The 22,763-nt window shown below is 41.8% G+C and overlaps 1 protein-coding gene across 2 annotated transcripts in view; it reads left to right on the top strand.

Annotated features, from left to right (window-relative positions):
- Positions 1 to 22,763, top strand: part of ECEL1 (endothelin converting enzyme like 1) — a 191,722-nt gene that overhangs the window by 5,485 nt on the left and 163,474 nt on the right. For both annotated transcript variants that reach the window (XM_075340419.1, XM_075340418.1), the window contains one exon: positions 11,909 to 12,838. In XM_075340419.1, coding sequence (XP_075196534.1) covers positions 12,089 to 12,838 — 750 coding nt within the window. In that variant the 5' untranslated portion in view covers positions 11,909 to 12,088. The remainder of the gene's footprint in view (positions 1 to 11,908; positions 12,839 to 22,763) is intronic.

The following is a 22,763-nucleotide window of genomic DNA, read 5'->3' as shown; positions in this document are numbered from 1 at the left end:
ATAGGACTGTTCCAATTAGGCATACCCTTTCGCGGTATGATTTATGTTACACTTTTTGATCAAACAATGTTGACCAAGCTCCCTATGTTATTTACATGTACAACTACTATTTACCTATTTACTTGCTTTAGGGTATATGCACATTTTATGTTTTTCTCTTGGGTTTTGCCTGTAAAATGGCCACCACAGTGTGAAGGTGCTCCTACTATTGCACATGTACCAACTTATGCTTTTTTTCTGTATTTTTTTGAAAGGGGATAACCCCTTTAAAGGGTTATTCACAACATTTAAAGTTTTTACCTATCCAGAATACTAAGCTTTTTCCAGCAATTCCATAGAAAAATGAATGGAGTTAAGCCCGTTCTTAGGATGTGTGAGGTTCCCAGCAATTGGATGCCTACTGATCCAGCAGATGATATCAAAATGTGGGAAATAGCCTTTTAAATCAGCCACAGTCATTTCAGCAGAGAGATCTTTAGTTCCACTGTAATGACATCTTCAGGTAACAGACTCATATGGCACAACCCTACTATTATGCTTTAGTTATAGATTTGTGAAGATCGGACATAAGACTGAAAGTAATACTATCAGCCATATGAATAAGGTGTAATAATGATGACCAGTTATTGAGCTTTGCCTACTCATTTGTGCCTTATTTCCATGATTTGTTGCGTGTTATGGTTACACTAGAGATGGGCAGATCTGGCAAAATTTAAATTTGCCAAATTGCGTGAATTTTACTAGGAAATTCGATTCACAGCAAAATTATTCTGTGAAAATTGAATGTTCCTTATTATGCTCTAGCACCTCTACTTACCCCAGAGCATAATTATTGTAACATTGAAAAACAAACAAAAAAACCCCAAACTAATACCTCAAAGCCAAGACCAAGCAACGGAGGTCAGGGCACGTTGGGTAAACTACTGTGCCAACCACTTTAGCTCATAGAGTAGGGTGATGCAGTTGACATATACTTCCAAAAAATGACAAGAACACTATCCTGCAGTTATAACCTTTCCATCTTTATACTCTTTATATTAAAATAGAAATTTAATTGAATCCAAGAAGCACATAATAAAACGTTCCAGAATTTAATTAAAACTATTAAACTTTGAGAGTCGTCAGTGGTTATTCCTCTTTGTTGGGTTTATAATCTGAGAGATTGATGACACGGATGCTTTTGTGTCTGGGATGGAGTTGTCTAAGTTGTCAGGTTTTGGCTTAGTAACTCTACTATAGACTAAGCCATTCTATATACTGGCTATCATGGTACAAAGGGTCTGGACTTACAGATTGGACAAATAATACCATAATTGTTCAGGACCAGCTGTCATTTTTGAGGACGGACACCTGTAGAGACTGTGCAGTAAAATTTTTGTTGTAGGTGCCATATGCCCTGACCCTCTCTTGCAATGAATTAACGTGCATGTACACTGTATATCAATAAGCTCCATATAGAATATTTTACAGTTTAGTAGAAAAGCAGAACATACAGAACTTTTTAGTCTTTTTGACTAAGTCTGTTCTTCACAAGTGTGTGCTTCCTATGTTGTGCCATAGAAATCATTGATCTTTATGTAATCTATATGCAAGTATTCCTCTCCCCTCTTTGCCCTTGTCAAGAAAAGGAAAAAAAGAGAACAGTTCACAGAGAACTCTTATGAATAAGGCTTAAAGTTGCTGTTTGTTGTTCTGAAATAGACAACATAAGACCTCTGTCAATATTGCAGTCTTTTGGCTACACTATTAGAATGTGTGCATACATTTCCAATTAATACCTCATTCATAGGGGTCTGTGGCCGCCCTTGGGACTGGAAAGTCAGGCATGCTCAGTAACATGATGTTAGGAATACATTATATTAGGAACATTGGTCCCTGAACTTGCAGAATACTTGCAGTAATGCATGAAGGAGCCCAGTTCTGCATAATCATCAATGGCATAACCTAAAGCTGATGGGCCCCAGAGCATCATCTCCAACAGGGACCCAAAATATCACAGGTATTTTAGTAGCTTTAGCCTTCTCATATGAGACAAAGTAGTCTTTCGGTCATCTATAGACTTCAGGGCCGAGATGTGACAGCTCTGCACCTTCTATAGTTACACTACAGGAGGTACAATGATTTTAATGAAGCTGAAAATTACCAGCTTGGGATTTAATAAACGGAAATAAGTAGCTAAGTGCAACACCATTGCACCATTGGATGTCATACTATGACTGCAGAAGTCATTGGTTTCATTGAAACTATCCCCTACATCTTCCAGTTTCCATGACTTCAAAATCAGACATTTTTGGTTGCTCCTCATTGGGGTTATTTTGGTTTGTAAGACATGACTGTAATAATGAGCTAGGTATTTATCTACTTTACTGGGTCTCGTCATATATACAAATTTCAGTTACCTTGCTTTAAATTTTATTAAGGACTGTGAATTACCATCATGCAGATACATTATTGAAACATGCTAGAAAAACTCTTAAGGCCAGTTTACACGCTGCAACATCGCTAGCGATGTCGCTAGCGATTGCACCCGCCCCCGTCGTGCATGCGTCACGGGCAAATCGCTGTCCGTGGCAAACAATATCGCTAGTACGCGTCACACGCACATACCTTCCTAACGACGTCGCTGTGGCCGGCGAACAAACTCTTTTTTAAGGGGGAGGTTCATGAAGCGTCCCAGCGATGTCACACAGTGGGCCACCAATAGAAGCGGAGGGGCGGAGAGTAGCCGCATTAACGTCACTCCAACCTCATTGCTGGAGGACGCAGGAACGCTGTTGTTCGTCATTCCCGGGGTGTAACATGTAGCGATGTGTGCTGCCTCAGGAACGATGAATAACCTGCGTCCAAAATGAGCAACGATATTTGGGTAAGGAACGACATGTCAACAATCAACAATTTTTGCCGTTTTTCGGATCATTAGCGGTCGCTCGTAGGTGTCACACGCAACGACATCGCTAACGAGGCCGGATGTGCATGTCACGAATTCCATGACTCCAGCGTATTCCATGACCATATCTCATTAGCGATGTCGATGCGTGTAAAGCGGCCTTTAGACTTCAATCCACATCACAGTTACTGGGAGGCCAAACACAGACACATACACTGACAAGTATAAGGGTAAGAATGTTTTGAACATTTGACTTTCAGGCTCCATATCTCACCATCCACTACAGGTTTGAACGTGAGACTACCTTAATTTTATAGGCCATCATCTTGGCTATCTCATACATAAATTTGCCTCGCAACTATTTAGCATGAGATTAGTTATACAGATTCTTGTCATGTCATCGCATTGCTACTGTTTTGCTCCTAAAAATCAAAAGTTAAATTTGTATTAATTTGTTAGTATTTTATTAATTCACCTTTGGTTTTCAACATTGCCTAAATCCTTCTGGGCATGCTCTCAATCAGATTCTAGCATGTCTCGACCGAAATCTAATCCCAGGTCTCTTCTACAACTGCAGCCAAAATGTAGCCAAAATGCAGCCAAAACTGCACCTTGTCACAAAGAGCCTGGAAATGTCACAAAAAATGCTTGTAATTGTAGGTGCGTTTTTGCTGCGCTTTCTATGCGTTTTTGCTGCGTTTTTCACAACATACATTTTTTTGACAAATGCGTTTTTGTGACAAATGTTGACAAAAACGCGGGAAGAATGAACATGCTGCATTTTATTGTCACAAATTTTTGACTAAAGGCTACTTTACACACTGCGATATCGGTCCCGATATCGCTAGTGTGGGTACCCGCCCCCATCTGTTGCACGACACGAGCAAATCGCTGCCCGTGCCGCGCAACATCGCCCAGACCCGTCACACATACTTACCTGCCCGGCGACGTCGCTGTGACCAGCAAACCGCCTCCTTTCTAAGGGGGCGGTCCGTGCGGCGTCACAGCGACGTCACTGAGCGGCCGCCCAATAGCAGCGGAGGGGCGGAGCTGAGCGGGGCGTAACATCCCGCCCACCTCCTTCCTTCCTCATAGCGGCCGGGAGGCAGGTAGCAGAGCTTCCTCGTTCCTGCGGCGTCACACATAGCGATGTGTGCTGCCGCAGGAGCGACGAACTACATCGTTACTGCTCCAGTAACGATAATCGAGAATGGACCCTCATATCACCGATGAGCGATTTTGCACGTTTTTGCAACGATGCAAAATCGCTCATCGGTGTCACACGCAGCAACATCGCTAATGCGGCCGGATGTGCGTCACAAATTCCGTGACCCCAACGACTCCGCATTAGCGATGTCGCAACGTGTAAAGCCCCTTTTAGTTGTTAGAATTCTGTTTAGCATGAGTATTGGATTTACTTATACCATTCATGCAACTAATTTTTAAATAGTTCTTTTTTGCTCTATCCTTTAAAAGAAACCTTTCTAAACACCGACTATTATTAGCATAAGTTACTTATTGCAACATGATAATGAGGCTTTTTTGTTTAAATGACCTGATTAAAGACGCCACATTCTAATATATAACCCCACGCAGGACGCAACGCATTAAGCTATAAAACATTGTCACATAGCTTTATTGCATGTAAAATGCAACCATAAATTCAAGTCTAAAATGCACTGCACATTAGGAATGCCATCAAAACTGATCTGTTACTTGAAAGGTACCTATGAGAATATATATTTTGCTGGTCCTTCATGCCAAAGGTTTTTTCTGATTATGGGGATTTTCTAAGGAAATTAATAGAAATACAAATATCCCTAGCCAGCACCTTTATAGTAAATGTCTCCATTTATCTCTCTATCATTATAGTCTTGTAAAAAGGTATCTTTAGGAGAACTTCTGTGTTCTTCAGTAACTTAAAGGGAATCTCTAAGCAAGACTTTCACAAAAAAACAGAGATCGTGCAGGATGGGGTAGGGTTAAACATCTCCAATGATACCTATTTCCTCACCATGCAGGGCACTGAAATATGTGTTTTATTCATATGCAAATTAGCTCTGCAAGTGACCATATCAGTGCACTTGCAGTTTATGACTGTTCTTCTTTTGATTGACAGTAGAGAGCATAATTTATGACATGCAGCCTAGCCTTTCTCCTCTATCAATCAAAAAGTGTGGATAGCGCTGGTGGGAAGAGGACGGCAAGTGCACTGATACGCCCACAACCACCAAAGCATTCACAAGCCTTGTTTATATAGGTATTACATAGGATTAATTTTGTTGCAATGAATGGCAATTAAATAGGTAGATTTGAAGATGTTTCACCCTACCATATCCTGCTCTAACACTGTTTTCTTACTGGCGGTCTTCCTGAAAGATTCCATTTAAATCCCAGTGCCCATATCATCCATATTTTCTCAGTTCCTTTAGACATTAGGTTACCTCTTTCCACGCACAATATAATTTATCTTAACATTAGATGCATTGAATTACTGTGATATATACGTTTCGTCATCTGGCTAACAATGTGTGGAAAGTTCAAGACCACAGCTTTGTAAATGAAGCAAAAAAGAAAAAGTGGAATTATTCAAAGCCATATACTATAGAATTACAATAACCACCAGTAATTGTAGCCATCCAGCAGATGGAAAAAGATTGATTAGCTACACTTTAATAATATCTAAATCTAGTCTAAATTATTCATATCAATGTTCACATTCCATTTTTCACTCTTATAAAAGTTATATTAATTTGCTTACTGGCCCACAAAACATCAACAGGTCCAAAATCCAGAGAGAATACAAAGCAGCAAGCATATGAAACATTGCTATTACGCAGATCCTACCGCTATCTGCACCGCTCCTCACCATTTAATGCTCCATTCACCCCATTAAAAAACAAGCTCTTGATGACAAGCTTCTGCATGTGAACCTGACATTTCAGATGTAAAGGTAATGTGCTATGGGGCCTTATCCGGTGGTGGCTCTATTTCATGCATTATAAAAGGTTAAAGGAAACCTGTCAGGCCCCTATATCCTCCAACTCAGCAGCATTCATACCTGTATGCCTAAATTCGCTGCCTAAATAGGCCTGTAAAATGCTATTCACTCATATCAATGTTTAAAAAAAGACTTATAAAGTGTTCTGTTCCTAAGCTAATTAGAGCCTTGACTAGTTGATGGGGCATTAATTCCGCAGAGTAGTCGGCCCTTTTTCCATGCTATCATACCCCTGTAAGGGTGATAACATGATTTCCATGAGTCAGCATCAACACCAGCTCCTGGAAATCTTGTGCATACGTGCGGTTCATTTTGGCAGTGTCAGTGTACCTCTGAAGCCGGGTGTACACCTCCTGACTTTAGAGAGGCGCACTACGCATGATCAGAAGTGCAGAAGCTGTTCTTCCCATCATGGGAGTGCGCCTAAACGAAGCAGGGAACAGTACACTCAGCTTCTAAGGCACGCTGACACTGCCGGAATTAACCACGTACATGCACAAGATTAACAGGAGATGAAGATGATGCTGGCTTGTGGAGATTATGCTATCGCACCCATAGGGGCATGATAGCATGGAAAAAGGACCGAATAGTCCTGGGAATTAATGCCTCATCGACTAGTCAAGGCCTAATTAGCATATGAACAGTGCACTTTATAAGTTGTCTTTTTAAGCATTCATATTAGTGAATAGCTTTATACAGAGCTGGTTAGGCAGGGAATTTGGGTAAAGATCCATGAATGCTGCTGGGTTGGAGGGCACACGAACCTGACAGGTTCCCTTTAAATTCAGAAAATGGTGAGAAAAGATCATGTACTAACTTAGTTCAATACACATACACAGTTGCGCTCAAATTTTCATATTACGGCAGGCAGATTTTTTGCTTTCTTGGCCTTTTTTAAGAGAATATGAATGATAACACAAAAACTTTTTTTTCCACTCATAGTTAGTGGTTGGGTGAAGCCATTTATTGTCAAACTACAGTTTTTTCTCTTTTTAAATCATAATGACAACCACAAATATCCAAATGACCCTGATCAAAAGTTCACATACCCTGGTGCCAGTCAGCAGTGTTCAAACTGTGATTAACAAATGGAAAATCAGGGGCTCTGTAAAAACCAAACCACAATCAGGTAGACCAACAAAAATTTCAGCCACAACTGCCAGGAAAAAAGTTCAGGATAACATCAGCTGAAATACAGGACTCACTGAAAACTAGCGGTGTGGCTGTTTCAAGATGCACAAGAAGGAGGCACTTGAAGAAAAATGGGCTGTATGGTTGAGTCGCCAGAAGAAAGCCATTACTGCACAAATGCCACAAAGTATCTCGCCTACAATACACCAAACAGCGCACAGACAAGCCTCCAAACGTTTGGAACAAGGTAATTTGGAGTGATGAGACCAAAATCGAACTTTTTGGCCACAACCATAAACGTTACATTTGGAGAGGTGTCAACAAGGCCTATGATGAAAGGAATGCCATTCCTACTGTAAAGCATGGAGGTGGATCGCTGATTATGTAGGGATGTGTGAGCTACAAAGGCACAGGAAACTTGGTCAAAGTTGAAAGAAAGATGAATGCAGCATGTTATCAGCAAATGGAGGCAAATTTGCACTCATCAGCCCGGAAACTGTGCATGGGACCTGCTTGGAGGTTCCAACATAACAACAAGCCAAAACACAAGGCCAAGTCATCCTGTAATTGGCTATAGCAGAAAAAAGGTGAAGACTCTGGAGTGGCCATCTCAATCTCCTGACCTCGATATCATTGAGCCACTCTGGGGAGAACTCAAGCTTACAGTTCATGCAAGAAAGCCCAGGAATTTCCAGGAACTGGAGGCTTTTTGCCAAAAAGAATGGGCAGCTTTACCATCTGAGAAAATAAAGAGCCTCATCCAGAACTACCACAAAAGACTTCAAGCTGTCATTGAGGGGGTAATACACGGTATTAAGAACTGGGGTATGTAAACTTTTGATCAGGGACATTGGGATGTTTTTGCTTGTCATTATGATTTAAAAAGAGAAAACACAGTAGTTTGACAATAAATGGTTTCACCCAACCACTAACCATGAGTGGAAAAAAAGGTTTTGTGCTATCATTCATATTCTCTGAAAAAAGTCCAAGAAAGCAAATAATCTGCCGAGGTATGTAAACTTCTGAGCACAACTGTATGTGACCAGCTTCCGAATAGTTAACCCAAGTTCCAAAATCTATTTCTCATGAACAATTGTTCCAAGATGCAGTCTCAATTTTCATGTTACTTTTTTATGAATATTGTGTTTATCCAGCAGCATACTTCAATGTAAAATACAGCACTTGACAAAGATTTATACAGAATTTATATAAATAAATATTTCAGGTTCACGTAAAAAAGCAGTCAGCCATGATATGGTAGCTGCCCTACTATCGACCAGTGGCTCTAATTTACACAGATTGGCCTAGACTGGCCGTCATTGACTGTCATTTGCGACCCTTCTATAAACAGAGTGGCCTAAAGTGGCCCTCATTGACTGTCATTTGCCACTCTTCATTACACAGAGTGGCCTAGACTGGCCCTCATTGACTGTCATTTGCCGCTCATCTTTACACAGAGTGGCCTAGACTGGCACTCATTGACTGTCATTTGCCGTTCTTCTTTACACAGAGTGGCCTAGACTGGCCCTCATTGACTGTCATTTGCCGTTCTTCTTTACACAGAGTGGGCTAGACTGGTCCTCATTGACTGTCATTTGCCTCTCTTCTTTACAGAGAGTGGCCTAGACTGGCCCTCATTGACTGTCATTTGCCGCTCTTCTTTATACAGATAGGCCCTCATTGACTGTCATTTGTCACTCTTCTTTACAGAGAGTGACCTAGACTGGCCCTCATTGACTCTCATTTGTCACTCTTGCCCGTTAAACATGGTAACAGACAATTTAGAAATTATACAAATTAGTGATATGAGGACATGACTCCAAATCATTCACCAAGCAGCTCATCCCACATTACAAAAGCAGAATAGACAGAATCCTTAGAAGAAAGTCTAGAGCCGTTTTGATCAAGTCTTTGGTGCTTTTCTAAGAATAACACGTGTCCCCGTAACTGACACCATGTGCAGAGCTAAGTACAGTTTTTAGCCATTCGCCAGGTGAAGCCATAGGGTATAACACTTTCTGCGGCACTTACTGCTGGTATGGTGTCTATGCTTACTGTGACTATGAATGAGATTTAGATAGCTCCTCACTACAGTTTTCCATGAAATAGTAGTATAACCTCCATTAATTGAAATCTGCTCCAGAAAGATTTTTTTTGCCTGTCATAGCATTTCACAGCCCACAATCATGTGTGACTTTTTACTAATTCAGCCAATTGTTATAATGACTGCAGTTTATATATCTGGATACAAACCATTGGCTTCTGCAGTGCACGTTGTATTCTGTACTCCTATACCTGTAAGCAGTTTCTTGTGGAAGTTGTTTGGTCAGAGATCTAATTACTGACAAACCTCTCTAGGGCCTTCATGGTGCCTCATTTTATGTCTGTTTCACAGGTAATGCGTTAAATCACCATTACAACATTTGATTGTTTTTTAGCACTGGAGTGGTGCTTTAAATGTATGCCCCCTGGTAGTATACGCACACTCCGGCAGCTTTATTATTTTGTGGTGGTGCTCCAGTCCCGCAGCGCCATCTTGTGCCCATAACGACTGACTGGCCAGAAGTCAAAAGCTATAAGAACTCAATGCAACTCTTTGAGAGCCATAATGAGTCCAGAACGAGGCTCTCATAGACTTGTATTGTGTTTTAACCTCTGGTGTGCTCTTTGAAACCCTCGAGCAGCCGATAGGTCACAAATCATTAGAGACCCACCAGAGCGATACTGGAAAAAGATGAAGATGGCGGCAGGTTAATATAAAACCGGGAGCAGGGGATTAAAGGGGGCTTTACACGCATCGATATCGCTAGCGATATCGCTGGTGAAAGCACCCGCCCCCGTCGTTTGTGCGCCACGGGCAAATCGCTGCTTGTGACACACAATATCGTTAGGAGCCGTCACACGTACTTACCTGCTTAGCGATGTCGCTGTGTCCGACGAACTGCCTCCTTTCTAAGGGGGCGGTTCGTGCGGCATCACAGCGTCGTCACTAAGTGGCCGCCCAATAGAAGTGGAGGGGCGGAGTTGAGCGGGACGTAACATCCCGCCCACCTCCTTCCTTCCTCATTGCCGGCGGCCGCAGGTAAGCTGTAGTTTGTCGTTCCCGCGGTGTCACATGTAGCGATGTGTGCTGCCTCGGGAACGATGAACAACCTACGAGCTCAACAATCAATGATTTTTTGAAAAGGAACGACGTGTCAACGATGGACGATTTAGTGCGTATTTTCCATCATTAACAGTCGCTCCTTGCTGTCACACACAACGACGTCACTAACGATGCCGGATGTGCGTCACGGAATCCGTGACCCCGGCGATATATCGTTAGATACGTCGTTGTAAACGGGGCCTTAAGATTTAAAGGGAACCAATCACAAGGATTTTCATATATAAGCTAAAGCTAGTGCTATACTGACACTATCAGGCTGATTCTCTACATACCTGTAGTGGTCAGCTCAGATGTTTATGTTTTAAAATCCAAGAAAGTAAAGTTTATAAAATGAGCTGCTTGTTGAGTGACAGCAGCTGAGGAGCAGATAATATATTCATAGTTATCCCCTCCCTCTGTCAGAATTAGCATAAGTATTATACAAACGATTCACTTTGTCTCTTCCAGGACCTGTGCGAGGTCATACCCATGTGACCTGGTATCCAGCTTTGTTGGCTGAGGCCCCGCCCCTTCTTGTCACATGGGTATGACCTCACACAGGTCCTGCAAGAGACAAAGTGAATTGTTTGTATAATACTTATGCTTATTCTAACAGGAATAGGGGATAACTATGAATATATTATCTGATCCTCAGCTGCTTTCACTCAACAAGTAGCTAGTTTTATAAACTTTACTTTCTTTCCTGGTGATTGGTTCCCTTTAAAGCATAACTCCAGTGCTGAAATAAGAAAAAACCCTGGAGTGGTGCTTTAACAAGAACAGGTTACTGGGTTTTCCTGTTGTAAATAGAGGTTCTATTGTGATAGTGATGCTGTTCTAATATATTTTTTACTTCACCTCTGCTGCCCTTTAATTTTGTTTTGCATCACATGTATACTGCTGCTGAGTGGTCTGATGGGTGGCCCCGGATGGCCCCCCAGGTTTGATTGATGTCTCCCATATCTGGTTCACTACTCTGCACTTTTGAGTACACTTCAATACCAACTCGTACACATTGTCAAATGCACATGAAAAATACGCAAAAATGCATCAGCCTGATGCGGAGGACTCAGTTAAATTATCCTCATCAATCAAAGCAAAGGAGCAGAATAATAAAAGTCTGCAGGAGGTATCGAGGATGAAGATGGGGCCGCCCCTCAGACTGCTCATCAGGGCAAGAATACAGAGGGGTAAGATTTGTCAGACTGTAGTACAATATTTTAGATGTCATCAGTGTCGCAATACAGCAGTAGGGCCAATTATAACAGGAGAAGCTGATAACAGGTTCCCATTCATTCCCATACATGCACTTATTGTCATGCTAAGATGTTTAGTAGCCAAGTATTATTAAATATTGGTTAATATTTGAATGTTAAAGTGGATTTATCACCAGATTTACCAATACCAATAGAAACTGCAAACATTGTTAAATATATCTCTTACAGCTGATGAGACTGGTGTACTTACATTGAAAGTGCATTTCAGAATGGCTGTATAATTCTGAAATTAAAATTACCATGCAGGAGCATGATTTAAATAAGCAGGGAAGATTTAAAAAAATAATTATACAGCCATTGTTTCATGGATTTTCAAAGTATGTACACCAACATAATCAGGTCTATGAGATTTATTTAATATTGTGTGTATTTAGTAGTTTGAAATCTGGTCACTGATCCATTATAAAAATGTATAAATTCTGAAATAATACAAACAATGATATAACGATAATAATGTTTTTCTACAGGTCTCTAACCTTGGGATTGAGAATCACAAGCAAAATTTCCAAATCGTGACATTCGATCCTTGTTCTCCTACTAGCATCTTTCAGTGACTTATCAGTGATATGAACTTAGACCCCTCATTAATCTTGAGGTGTGTCTGTAATATTTTTCACACCTTATACTGACACTTATTCATCACAGACATGGAAAAGACGTATTCTCTGACAGCCCACTATGATGAGTTCCAGGAAGTCAAATATGTTAGCAAGTACAATAGCAGCAGCACACTTTCCAATGGCTTTAACATCCAAGTGAGCTCCAAAAAGCAGTCAAAAGGGATACCACGCTGGAGCAGGAGGGAAACCTGCCTACTTTCTGGACTGGTCTTTGCAGCTGGTCTGTGTGTCATTTTAGGCTGCATGTTAGTGTTAAAGTATCTATCAATGGACCAGGATGGCCAATGTTTAGAAGAGTGCCAAGAAAGAAAGGCTTTTAAGAGGGCATCTACATTTATCAGCAACAATATAGATCCAACCATCCCCCCCTGTACTGACTTCTACTCATTTGCCTGTGGAGGATGGCTAAGGAGGCACAGGATACCAGAGGAGAAGCTGATCTACGGCACTATAGCCGCCATTGGAGAACAGAATGAAGAAAAGTTGCAGCATCTTCTTTTACAACCTGTAAGGAGAAAGCAATGGGGATCTTCTGAGAAGAAGGTGAAAGAGTTCTTTAGGTCATGTCTCAATATGAAAGAAATTGACCGATTGGGAGTATTTCCAATGCTGCAAGTTCTTGAGGATTGTGGTGGTTGGGATCTGCCAGAATACGCCAAACACAAGTGGGACTTTAATGAACTGCTCTATAAGACACAAGGAGTGTACAGCACAGCTGTCTTCTTCTCCCTCACAGTAAACTTAGATGACAAAAACTCCTCCAGATATGTCATCAGGGTAAGTCTATTGATGGAAATGACTGATTTGTGCTCTTGCAATCGGTTGTGCATACTCTACTGTTAGGTCTAATTCAATAAATGTTTAACGGGAATCTGTCAACAGGTTTTTGATATGTAAGCTGAAAATAGCATGCTGCAAGGGTTGACAGAATACGAGGATGCCTGTCTTATCATGGTTCAATCTGTTGTTTATTTGCAATGTTTGTTTAAGCAGCAGGACTTATCACTGCTGAGACTGCAATGTCACATACATGGCACTACGGCACGCCCCCTCTTCTGATTAGTAGCTCACTGTCAATGTACAATCTCTATAGAGAGCCTGGTGTGGGAAGAACAGCTCTTTCTGCTGTTTTATATGCCTAAATCTAAAAATTCTGATCATGTCAGAACTGCTGCACTCAGTAATCTAAGTGATACATCGTTGGATTTACTGAAACCAAAACTTTGTCAGTCTCATGGAGCGCCAATAGACGAGGGAGAAGAATATCTATTGAAATATAGACTTTTTATTATAATAATTTTTTTTTTCACCTGAAGAAGACAACTTATTAGTGGCTTAAGGGACCTCTGTTTATTATAATAAAAAGTCTATCTTTCAATAGATATTCATCTCCCTTGTCTATTGGTGCTCCATGAGACTGACAAACTTTTGGTTTCAGTGTATATGCTCCCTTTTGAGGGATTTGCGGCAGGAGCTGCCTTGAGGCAAAAGAGTTGAAGAAGTAATAGCCTTTGTTGGCTGTTACTGAGCACGGAATCCACAGTGAAAGAATACAGCTGCTGGGTGAAGAATTCGGACACCCAGAACTTAGTTCCCCTGGACCCTGCGCTGGAGAGAGCACGTATTGAAATTTCTCCATAAAATAATACTAAAGGCTACTTTACACACTGCAATATCGGTCCCGATATCGCTAGTGTGGGTACCCGCCCCCATCTGTTGCGCGACACGGGCAAATCACTGCCCGTGCCGCACAACATCGCCCAGACCTGTCACACATACTTACCTGCCCGGCGACGTCGCTGTGACCGGCGAACCGCCTCCTTTCTAAGGGGGCGGTCCGTAAGGCGTCACAGCGACGTCACGGAGCGGCCGCCCAATAGCAGCGGAGGGGCGGAGATGAGCGGGACGTAACATCCCGCCCACCTCCTTCCTTCCGCATAGCGGCCGGGAGGCAGGTAAGGAGAGCTTCCTCATTCCTGCGGCGTCACACATACCGATGTGTGCTGCCGCAGGAGCGACGAACTACATCGTTACTGCTGCAGTAACGATAATCGAGAATGGACCCCCATGTCACCGATGAGCGATTTTGCACATTTTTGCAACGATGCAAAATCGCTCATCGGTGTCACACGCAGCAACATCGCTAATGCGGCCGGATGTGCGTCACAAATTCCGTGACCCCAACGACTCTTCATTAGCGATGTCGCAGCGTGTAAAGCCCCCTTAAGCCTTCTACTGGGGTTTTGCGGGGGCGCACAACCCATAAAGGTGAGCGGTAAATTTAAAATCTTTTCAGTATTACCACAGGTACTTCTCATTGCACCTCTGTATTTTTCTATTTATTACATTGTTGGATTCAGGATCTCTATCTACATCAAGCTGCTCTCAGAGGCCATAGCATGAACCTGCTGACAGATTTCCTTTAAAAACTTTCTCAAAGTATTTAGTTTACTACCATAGCAAATATTTAACCTACTTCATGTTTGTAGCCTGTGAAACAGATGTTATATACAGTAAACTCTAGTGCTTTCTAAAAGGAAATGAATAAGGTCACAGGGAATATTTTTAGGTGCAATAATCATTTGTTCTGTTTCAAGTTAGTCATATTCCATTACTCCATTTAAGACTAGAGAATCAAGATATATTGATGATCTAACCCTCATTTAATTGCATTCAAAGCCCAGTCTGCTATGTGACCTTCAAAGTGATGAATGTTCCCAGTACTAAGTACTTTTCTCTGGAATTGATCATTTTGTTATTTATTGAGGTGATGTGAACTGATTTATTTAATTTTAAATACAGTATCCCATCAGTTATCATATAAAATATATCGTAAGTACGTTGATATACTAGATACTTTGCACTGAGAACAGCTATCCTGTGTGAAGCTGTAATACGATGGTATCTTAACTTATACCAAAATAAAAAGGCTGCCCATTAAAAGGGAAAATTAAAGTTTTACTACCAATTCTGAAAATTTTCTTTGAGGAGTATAGTCATCATGATAATATAAAATAAATTATTAGTTTCATAAGAATTACCCCCGCCCCCCCAAAAAAAGAAATCTGTGAATTGATAAGGTGATATACCCAGAGTAAATAAGTCCGAGGATAATGAATTCTGCCATAATAAGTTATTCCTTTGTAAAATTTGAGTTATGGTGTTTATTGAACTAAGATGTTAGAACAAGTCGGCTGATGTGTTAAATTGGAATTTTCTCTACAACTTCCATTTCTGGCTGAAACTTTAACCTGCATCCATTAAATCAAAGGATTTCTATGGTAAAAGCAATGTAGACAAAAGCACAGGGAAACAGAGTAATTCTGCCTCAGAAATATGGATCTTTACAGCTCCTAGAAGAGCAATGTTCAATTTAACTAGTAAACCTGCTAATACAAAGCAACCACACCCTATTGGTCCTGCCAAATCTGGACTTCTTGTCTTTTATGTCATGCTTCATTAATATTATAATCTGGCTACCTAGTAGTAAAGCCTCAAATACAAATATAGTTAAATGAAGCCAAGCTTAGTGAATGCAGCTCTTTACCCTCCTACTGTGCAAATGATTGCCCTTGATATTTGGGGAGAGGAACAACAATGTGCTGGGATTTGTTAGGGAATCTCATGACCTTGTATAGCATGTGGTTTAGACCCTAATCAAAGATATGATACATTGTAAAGGAACATACTTGACACAGGCATAAATTATAGAGGAGATTTCTAAAGGGCAGAACTTGTTTATTGTTTTCAGGCAATATGTTGCATAACTTAAAGGGTTTTTCTATTGAAAACTAGTTATCACCTACGGTATCAAAAGGGTTGATAACATTTTGATTTTTGGGTGTCCGACCACCCCACCGATCTGAACAATGGGACTCTTTTGACCCCAACAGGACACTTTTATCCCATTGAAATGAAGCAGCAGTGCGCATGCTCAACCGATGCTCCAGTTATAATCTTTGGGGCTGCCGGAGAAAGCCAAGCACAGCACTCGACAGCCCCATTGGGAATGAATGGAGCTCTGGTTGAGCATGCTGACTGGGAGTCCCATCGGTCAGACTACCAACCATCAATATATGGATAGGTGTTAGCTTGTTTTCACAGAATAACCCCTTTAATAATACTGTGTGTCATCTATATAAGCCATCTCAGTAGATTCCGGAGCCAAAGCTTTTTGCCTAATATAAAAATATCTGTCTTATGATTAAAATGAAATTGTAACAATTGTTATTTATTATAACACTTATTTAATATTTTTTGTGCATAATTTTCATATCTGCAAGAAATATGTAAAATCTTTAATAATGTAAGTCACTCTAGATCATCTCTTCTAGTATATGACTACGTATTTCTTATTCATGCTTAAAAGAAATCAGCCACCTTCAGAAACTCTTTTCATCTATAAGTTCAGTGGTAATCTTTTGGTAAATAGCATTTAAATAATGCTTGGCTATCTTATTAGAGCAGTGGCTAAAGAGAGAAAATGGTTATATCTTCCCTGCAACCACTCGCTTCCAGTCACTGGGGTGGTGCTGGTATTAAATACCATCACTATACAGTGAGTGCGCTGTAATTACTCACCGACACAATGATTGACTGTCTGCTCTACAGTTTGTGTATGCAGAGCAGGCTGTCAAAGTGCCAGGGGATAATTGTGCACTCATTGTATAGTGAGCAGTGATGGTAGCAGATATCTTCACCAACCCAACGACTGGACATGAGCAACTGCAGGGAGTGTATAAATGTATTTTTCTCCCTATTGCTGCTGCTCCACTATGGCACAGGGCATTAATTAGATACAATGTACCTACAGATTAACACTATATCTGCAGGTAAAAAGCATTTCTGGAAATAACAGGTTCCCTTCAAAAAGTTTACCACTATTAGAAAAGTAATTCCAAACAATTCGATGGTAGTAAAAAACAAATAGATCGTACTCACACACCCTTGGCCCACCACTAGCTCCCGATACTGCACCGCCGTTGGTGTTTTGGCTTTAGCGGTGACGTCAAACGCTACTCCCCACTACAGCCAATCACTGAGCTCAGTGGTTTTGCTGTTGGTACAGTACCAGTCACTGAGCTCAATGATTGACGGCAGTAATGATTCATGATGTCACTACTGCGGCCAAAACAGAGATCAGCAGTGGGTAACCGGCAATGGACTGGAAGAGAGGGAGTACTATCTTTTTTTTTTTTACCAATAGATCACTTTTCTAAATGTGGAAAACCCTTTTAATTCATTTAGAAATCGTCCTTACTACCTAGACTATAGCGAAGTTCAGTATTTGCACTTAAGAAATTCACAGAAAAGAAAGGCATCTCCACCTTGTGACTTAAAACAGTATTACAAGGTTAAACCACACTATTTTGTTCCTCCTTGAACACTGTGTTGGAAAAATAATTGCAGTATTACAATTAATATTTAACTGTATTTTCAGTCTATAAAATTTTGGGCTAGATAGCTGTTTGAAGGGGCTAAAGAAATTGTAGAAATTACATCATTATTTACCAGGCACACCAATGACTTTTTATTTAAAGTAGAAAGATATGACTAGAGTTGAAATGAGCACATAACTTACAGGAGTTCAGACATTTTTAAAGGCCATGTGAGAAATGAAGGCTAAAAAAATAGCTTTTAATGTGTTTCAATTAAAATGGCAGAATCACAGCGGGTGAAATAAGTATTGAAACAAATATATTTCTTAATAATATAATAAAATAATAAACTTTATTTCTATAGCGCCAACATATTACGAAGTGTTTTATAATTCAGAGGTTTATAGACAAACAATCATAAGCAACAGTTATGTCCTATTGACATGAATTTGTAGCCAGATTGTAACCACACATCCATTATGTACATATAAATTATTGATTACTATATGTTCAAAATTTTGGGAGGTAAAGGCTGTAATTCTGCAATTTTTTAAATATATTTTTTAAGCTATTGAAAGAGCTGTAAAAGTAATATGCAAATATGAGGAAATCTCCAGAAATTTTATTCAGGTAGATTTGCCCAATACGGAGAGATGCTGAGAATTGATTTGCATCAAATAAATTCAGTACAAATCGAATCTGCCTGGAAGGGATAAAAAAATGTCTTTTATACACATCTCAACAGCTTTCCCTATAACTGTGCCACTGCCTGGTCCTCTAAATGGCTTCACATTCGCCTTATTCTCCTCCTGTTTGCATCTGGGTCTTCGCTCTTCCAGCACTGCCATTGTTCAGGTCCGATGTGGGGAGCGAAGCACATCATTGATGTCAATGGCATAAACTGAACTACAATTGGTCATGTAGAATGCAATATACAGCAGGTGAAATAAGTATTGAACATGTCACCAATTTTCTAAGTAAATATATTTTCATTGGTGCTGTATTCATGAATTGACATGAATTTCTCACCAGAAGTCGATAACAACCCATCCAATCTACACAGGCAAAGAAATCAAACCATGGATGTCATTAAATTTATTCATTTCTAATATTGAGAAATGACACGAGGAAATAGTGAACACGCTTACTGAAATTAATTTAATACTTTGTACAAAAGCTTTTGTTGGTGATGAGAGCTTCAGGACATCTCCTGTATGGAAAATCAAATCTCATTCATTACTCAGTTGTGATTTTGGTCCATTCTCCCACACAAACACTCTTCAAATCCTGAAGGCTCCACAGGCTCCTTCTATGAACTCTGAGCTTTAGATCCTTCCATATATATTCTTTTGGATTCAGGTGAGGTAATTGGCTGGGCCATTCTAGCAGATTTATTTTCTTTCTATGAAACAATGGAGAGTTTCCTTGGCTGTGTGTGTGGGATCATTGTCTTGCTAGAATGTACACCCTAGTTTCATTTTCATCATCCTGGTATATGGCATCAGACATTAATAAAAAAAATTCTCTACACATATGTCCATTCATCCTACCTTCAATTATATGAATGTAAGGGGTGGACGGACCCCTTACAAGGAGGCGTACTTTCCCCCCTGAAGAGACCCCCGCTGGGGTAAACAAAGCCGTTAATATTAATGTTTGAGTTTTACTGTATAGATGAGTTTCCCCTAGTGGCCGGGTGGGACGGCTGTCCCCATAGAAACAGTGCAGGAGAAAGGAGGAGCCGGCAGCAGAAGGGAGAGGGAGAGAAAGTGTTGTAGAGAAAAAGTGGGAGTTTGAGGCAGTCGAGTCCGGGACAGGGGAGAAGGAACAGCGGGGGCAGAGTGTGGGAGCTAGGTGAACAGCTAACGAAGGAAAGGGAAAGAGAAAGTGTCTTCTATGGTGAAACAGAGTTGGGTGGGTCAAGTCTGCGGTAGCCGGAGTGGGAGCCCAGGTGAAGTAGAGTAGCCGGGCACATCCCCACGAGAGGAGACGACAAGAAGAGGTTTTCCCCCCCAGCAGAAGTTGTGAACCGACACTATTAGATTGTTGCCACTGTTGTGAAGATGCGTGCAATAAATATGCCTTCTGATTCAACTGATCTCTGTCTGCAAAGTCTTTCTACGTCTGACAGCGTTCTCTGTACCACCACACTCTGCCCCACCAAGCAATCTCCTGTCCCAATAGTGACGGCGAAGCCGGGGGTTAGCCTGATAGAAAAAGGGGCCACGACTACACCCCCCGAGGCATCCCCGGCACCCCGTTACATGTGGCGTAGTCGGCAGGATCCGGATTATCTGCAGGGGGTCCCGATCCAAGAAGATGGAGACCAAGTGGTGCCTAAGGCGTTGGACCAGGCACAAGACGGCGGTAAGATGGCCGCCGTCTTCACGAGTACAGCGCGCGCGAAGAATTGGCGCCAAGCGAAGAACCCGGAGCTGGCCGGCGAAGAAAAAGAAGTACAGAGTACGCCGTCCAAAGAGGGGAGGTGCTGGCCCTAAGATGTTGCTGAAGGCATGTGAAGAGGGCGGCAGTACAGAAAAAAAGAAGAGTCGCCTATGCTGGGTCGATTTGATTTGTGGGACTGGGGGTGGAGTGTATACAAGAGCGGGAAAAGAAGGCCCGCCTCCACCTTCCCCAGCATCTCCACCGTCCCCGGCGCCATTACAGGAAGAGCTTCAAGAGACTCCAACTCAACAACTGACCTTAAGTGAGATGGAGACTCAGACAAAGCAGCGAGCTGCAGCGGGCGCACTGGTGGCAACCAGCCTGGGGAGAGGACGCCCGAGGCAGACTGCAGCCGAGGAAGCCCTTACCATTAAACTACCGGCTGTGCCAGAAGGTCTGGAGCGGCCCGCAAAAGTAACGTGGGTCACTTCATGGGATGCCGTGACCGGTGAAACATCCACTGAAGTCCGGGCCACCTACAAGACGCAACTACAGCCGGGAAGCGAAATGCTGGGAGCACCTCTCCAAAGTCCGGAGGTGGTTACACCAGACAAGGTGGGTCCTCCAGCCCCCACAGAAGTTCCGGCCCCGGGAGAGCAACATGCCCGGGAGTTAGAGGAAGATGAATGGGGATTCTTCTGGGAGCCGGTAAAGCCGACGCCCCTGACCCGGCGACAGTCCCCACCGCCTGAAACCGATCCGGTGCAAGAAAGGTTACTGGCCGAGACCGTGGCCCGTGAGATGATGGCCGGTCCCCTTAGCGACGAGTTTGATCGGCAGTGCACCGTTGGCACCGTGGTCAAATTCAATCAGGCGGAGGGCTATGGGTTCAAGGAAAGAGAAAGTGTCTTCTATGGTGAAACAGAGTTGGGTGGGTCAAGTCTGCGGTAGCCGGAGTGGGAGCCCAGGTGAAGTAGAGTAGCCAGGCACATCCCCACGAGAGGAGACGACAAGAAGAGGTTTTCCCCCCCAGCAGAAGTTGTGAACCGACGCTATTAGATTGTTGCCACTGTTGTGAAGATGCGTGCAATAAACATGCCTTCTGATTCAACTGATCTCTGTCTGCAAAGTCTTTCTACGTCTCTCAGCGTTCTCTGTACCACCACACTCTGCCCCACCAAGCAATCTCCTGTCTCAATAGTGACGGCGGAGCCAGGGGTTAGCCTGATAGAAAAAGGGGCCACGACTACACCCCCCGAGGCATCCCCGGCACCCCGTTACATGAAGATTGTCACAGTTTCGCATGCTGAAAAACAGCCCCACACCAGATGCTCCCACCTCCAGACTTCACTGTTGTTTGGTGTTTTGGCAGTGACATGCAGAGCCTTTTGGCTCCCAAACATGGTGTGTATTATGGCATCCAAAGAGTTAATTTTTGGTCTCATCTAAGCAAACTATATTCTCCAAGTATTTCCCAGGTCTGTCTAAATGTTGTTGAGCAAACTTTAAACACGCTTGAACATGCTTTTTGTTCAGAAATGGAGGCTTGCAAGGTGAGTGTGCCTACAGGCCATGGAGGTTGAGTGCATTACTTATTGTTTTCTTTAACCCCTTGAAGACATCCACGATACATATAAGGCGCATGTCGAAAGCGGGTGTACAGATCGGCCTCACAGGATAAGCTCACTCCATACTCAGCAGGTAATGGCTGTGTGTTACAGCCAGGACTTGCAGCTAACAGTCAGGGGTGGAGCAGAGTTCCGCCCATGATTGTTAATCTGTTAAATCCTGCTGTCAAACTGCAACAACGAGATTAAGCACACGCCCGCACAGTGGCAAGCTATTTTAAACCCCCATTGGTGCACCAATAATGTGATTGTGGGTCACCGTTGGGTTGCTTTTACACCAAGGGATCTGCTGAAGACCTACTTGCTTTTCATAGCAGGGATCATTGGAAACCCTGTTTATGGTCAGGCTTCAAAGGTAACTGGGATTTCTGCTATACTGTATATAGCAATGCTGGAAAAAGAGGGATCATTTTCAGCTAGTCACTCCAGATTGTTCATACCAGGTAACTCCTTTCATTTTAGTAAAATATAACTTTTAAGGTGATTATTTAATATCAGCCACGATACATATTGTCAGAAAGCAGTTGTGTATAAAGCAATCAGTGACAGACAACAACGTGTTTCAACGAAACAACGTTTTACTACAATGAAAGAAGTTACCTAGTATGATCAATCTGGAGTGACCAGCTGGATATAATCCCTCTTTTGCCTGCATTTGACTGCCAAGTGTGCTTCCACCCCTATCTGTGCTGAACCTTGTGGATCTCAAGCCACAACGTCAGACACCAGACAGGGGTAAGTTACCTATACAATTTTTTTCTATACAGCAGTGCTATAGGATTGCTGGATATAGCTCAAGCGATCAGAAGATTGCAAATTACAGTCCCTGAAGAGGACTATTAAAACTTCAAATCACCCCTCTTTGCGCCATTAAAAATAGAGATAATAAAAAATACACATAGGTGGTATTGCCGCATTCAGAAAAGTCCAATCTGTCAAAGTATAAAAATAATTGACACGATTTGTAAACACACTGTAAACAAAAAAAAATAATACAAAAATTAAGTTTTTTGGTCACTACAAAACCATAAAAAAAGGCTGTAACAAGCAATTAAAATATCATATCAATCCGAAAAAGCTATCAATAAAAACTATGTCTCGCCCTGCAAAAAATAAGCCATCACATAGCGCCATCGATCAAAAAATGAAAACGATATGGGTCTTGGATAATGGCAACACAACCCACAAATTGTTCTTTGCAAGCTTCTGATTTTTTTCACCACTAAAATACTAAAAAATCTAGACATATTTAGTATCAACATAATCATATTGATGAGGAGAATCATATTGTAAGGTAATTTTTACCATAAA

Source organism: Anomaloglossus baeobatrachus, chromosome 3 (genome assembly GCF_048569485.1).
Source record: "Anomaloglossus baeobatrachus isolate aAnoBae1 chromosome 3, aAnoBae1.hap1, whole genome shotgun sequence".
NCBI classification, from domain to species: Eukaryota; Metazoa; Chordata; class Amphibia; order Anura; family Aromobatidae; genus Anomaloglossus; species Anomaloglossus baeobatrachus.
Note: the sequence above shows the minus strand (reverse complement) of the source record. Positions and strands in the feature narration are given on the sequence as shown.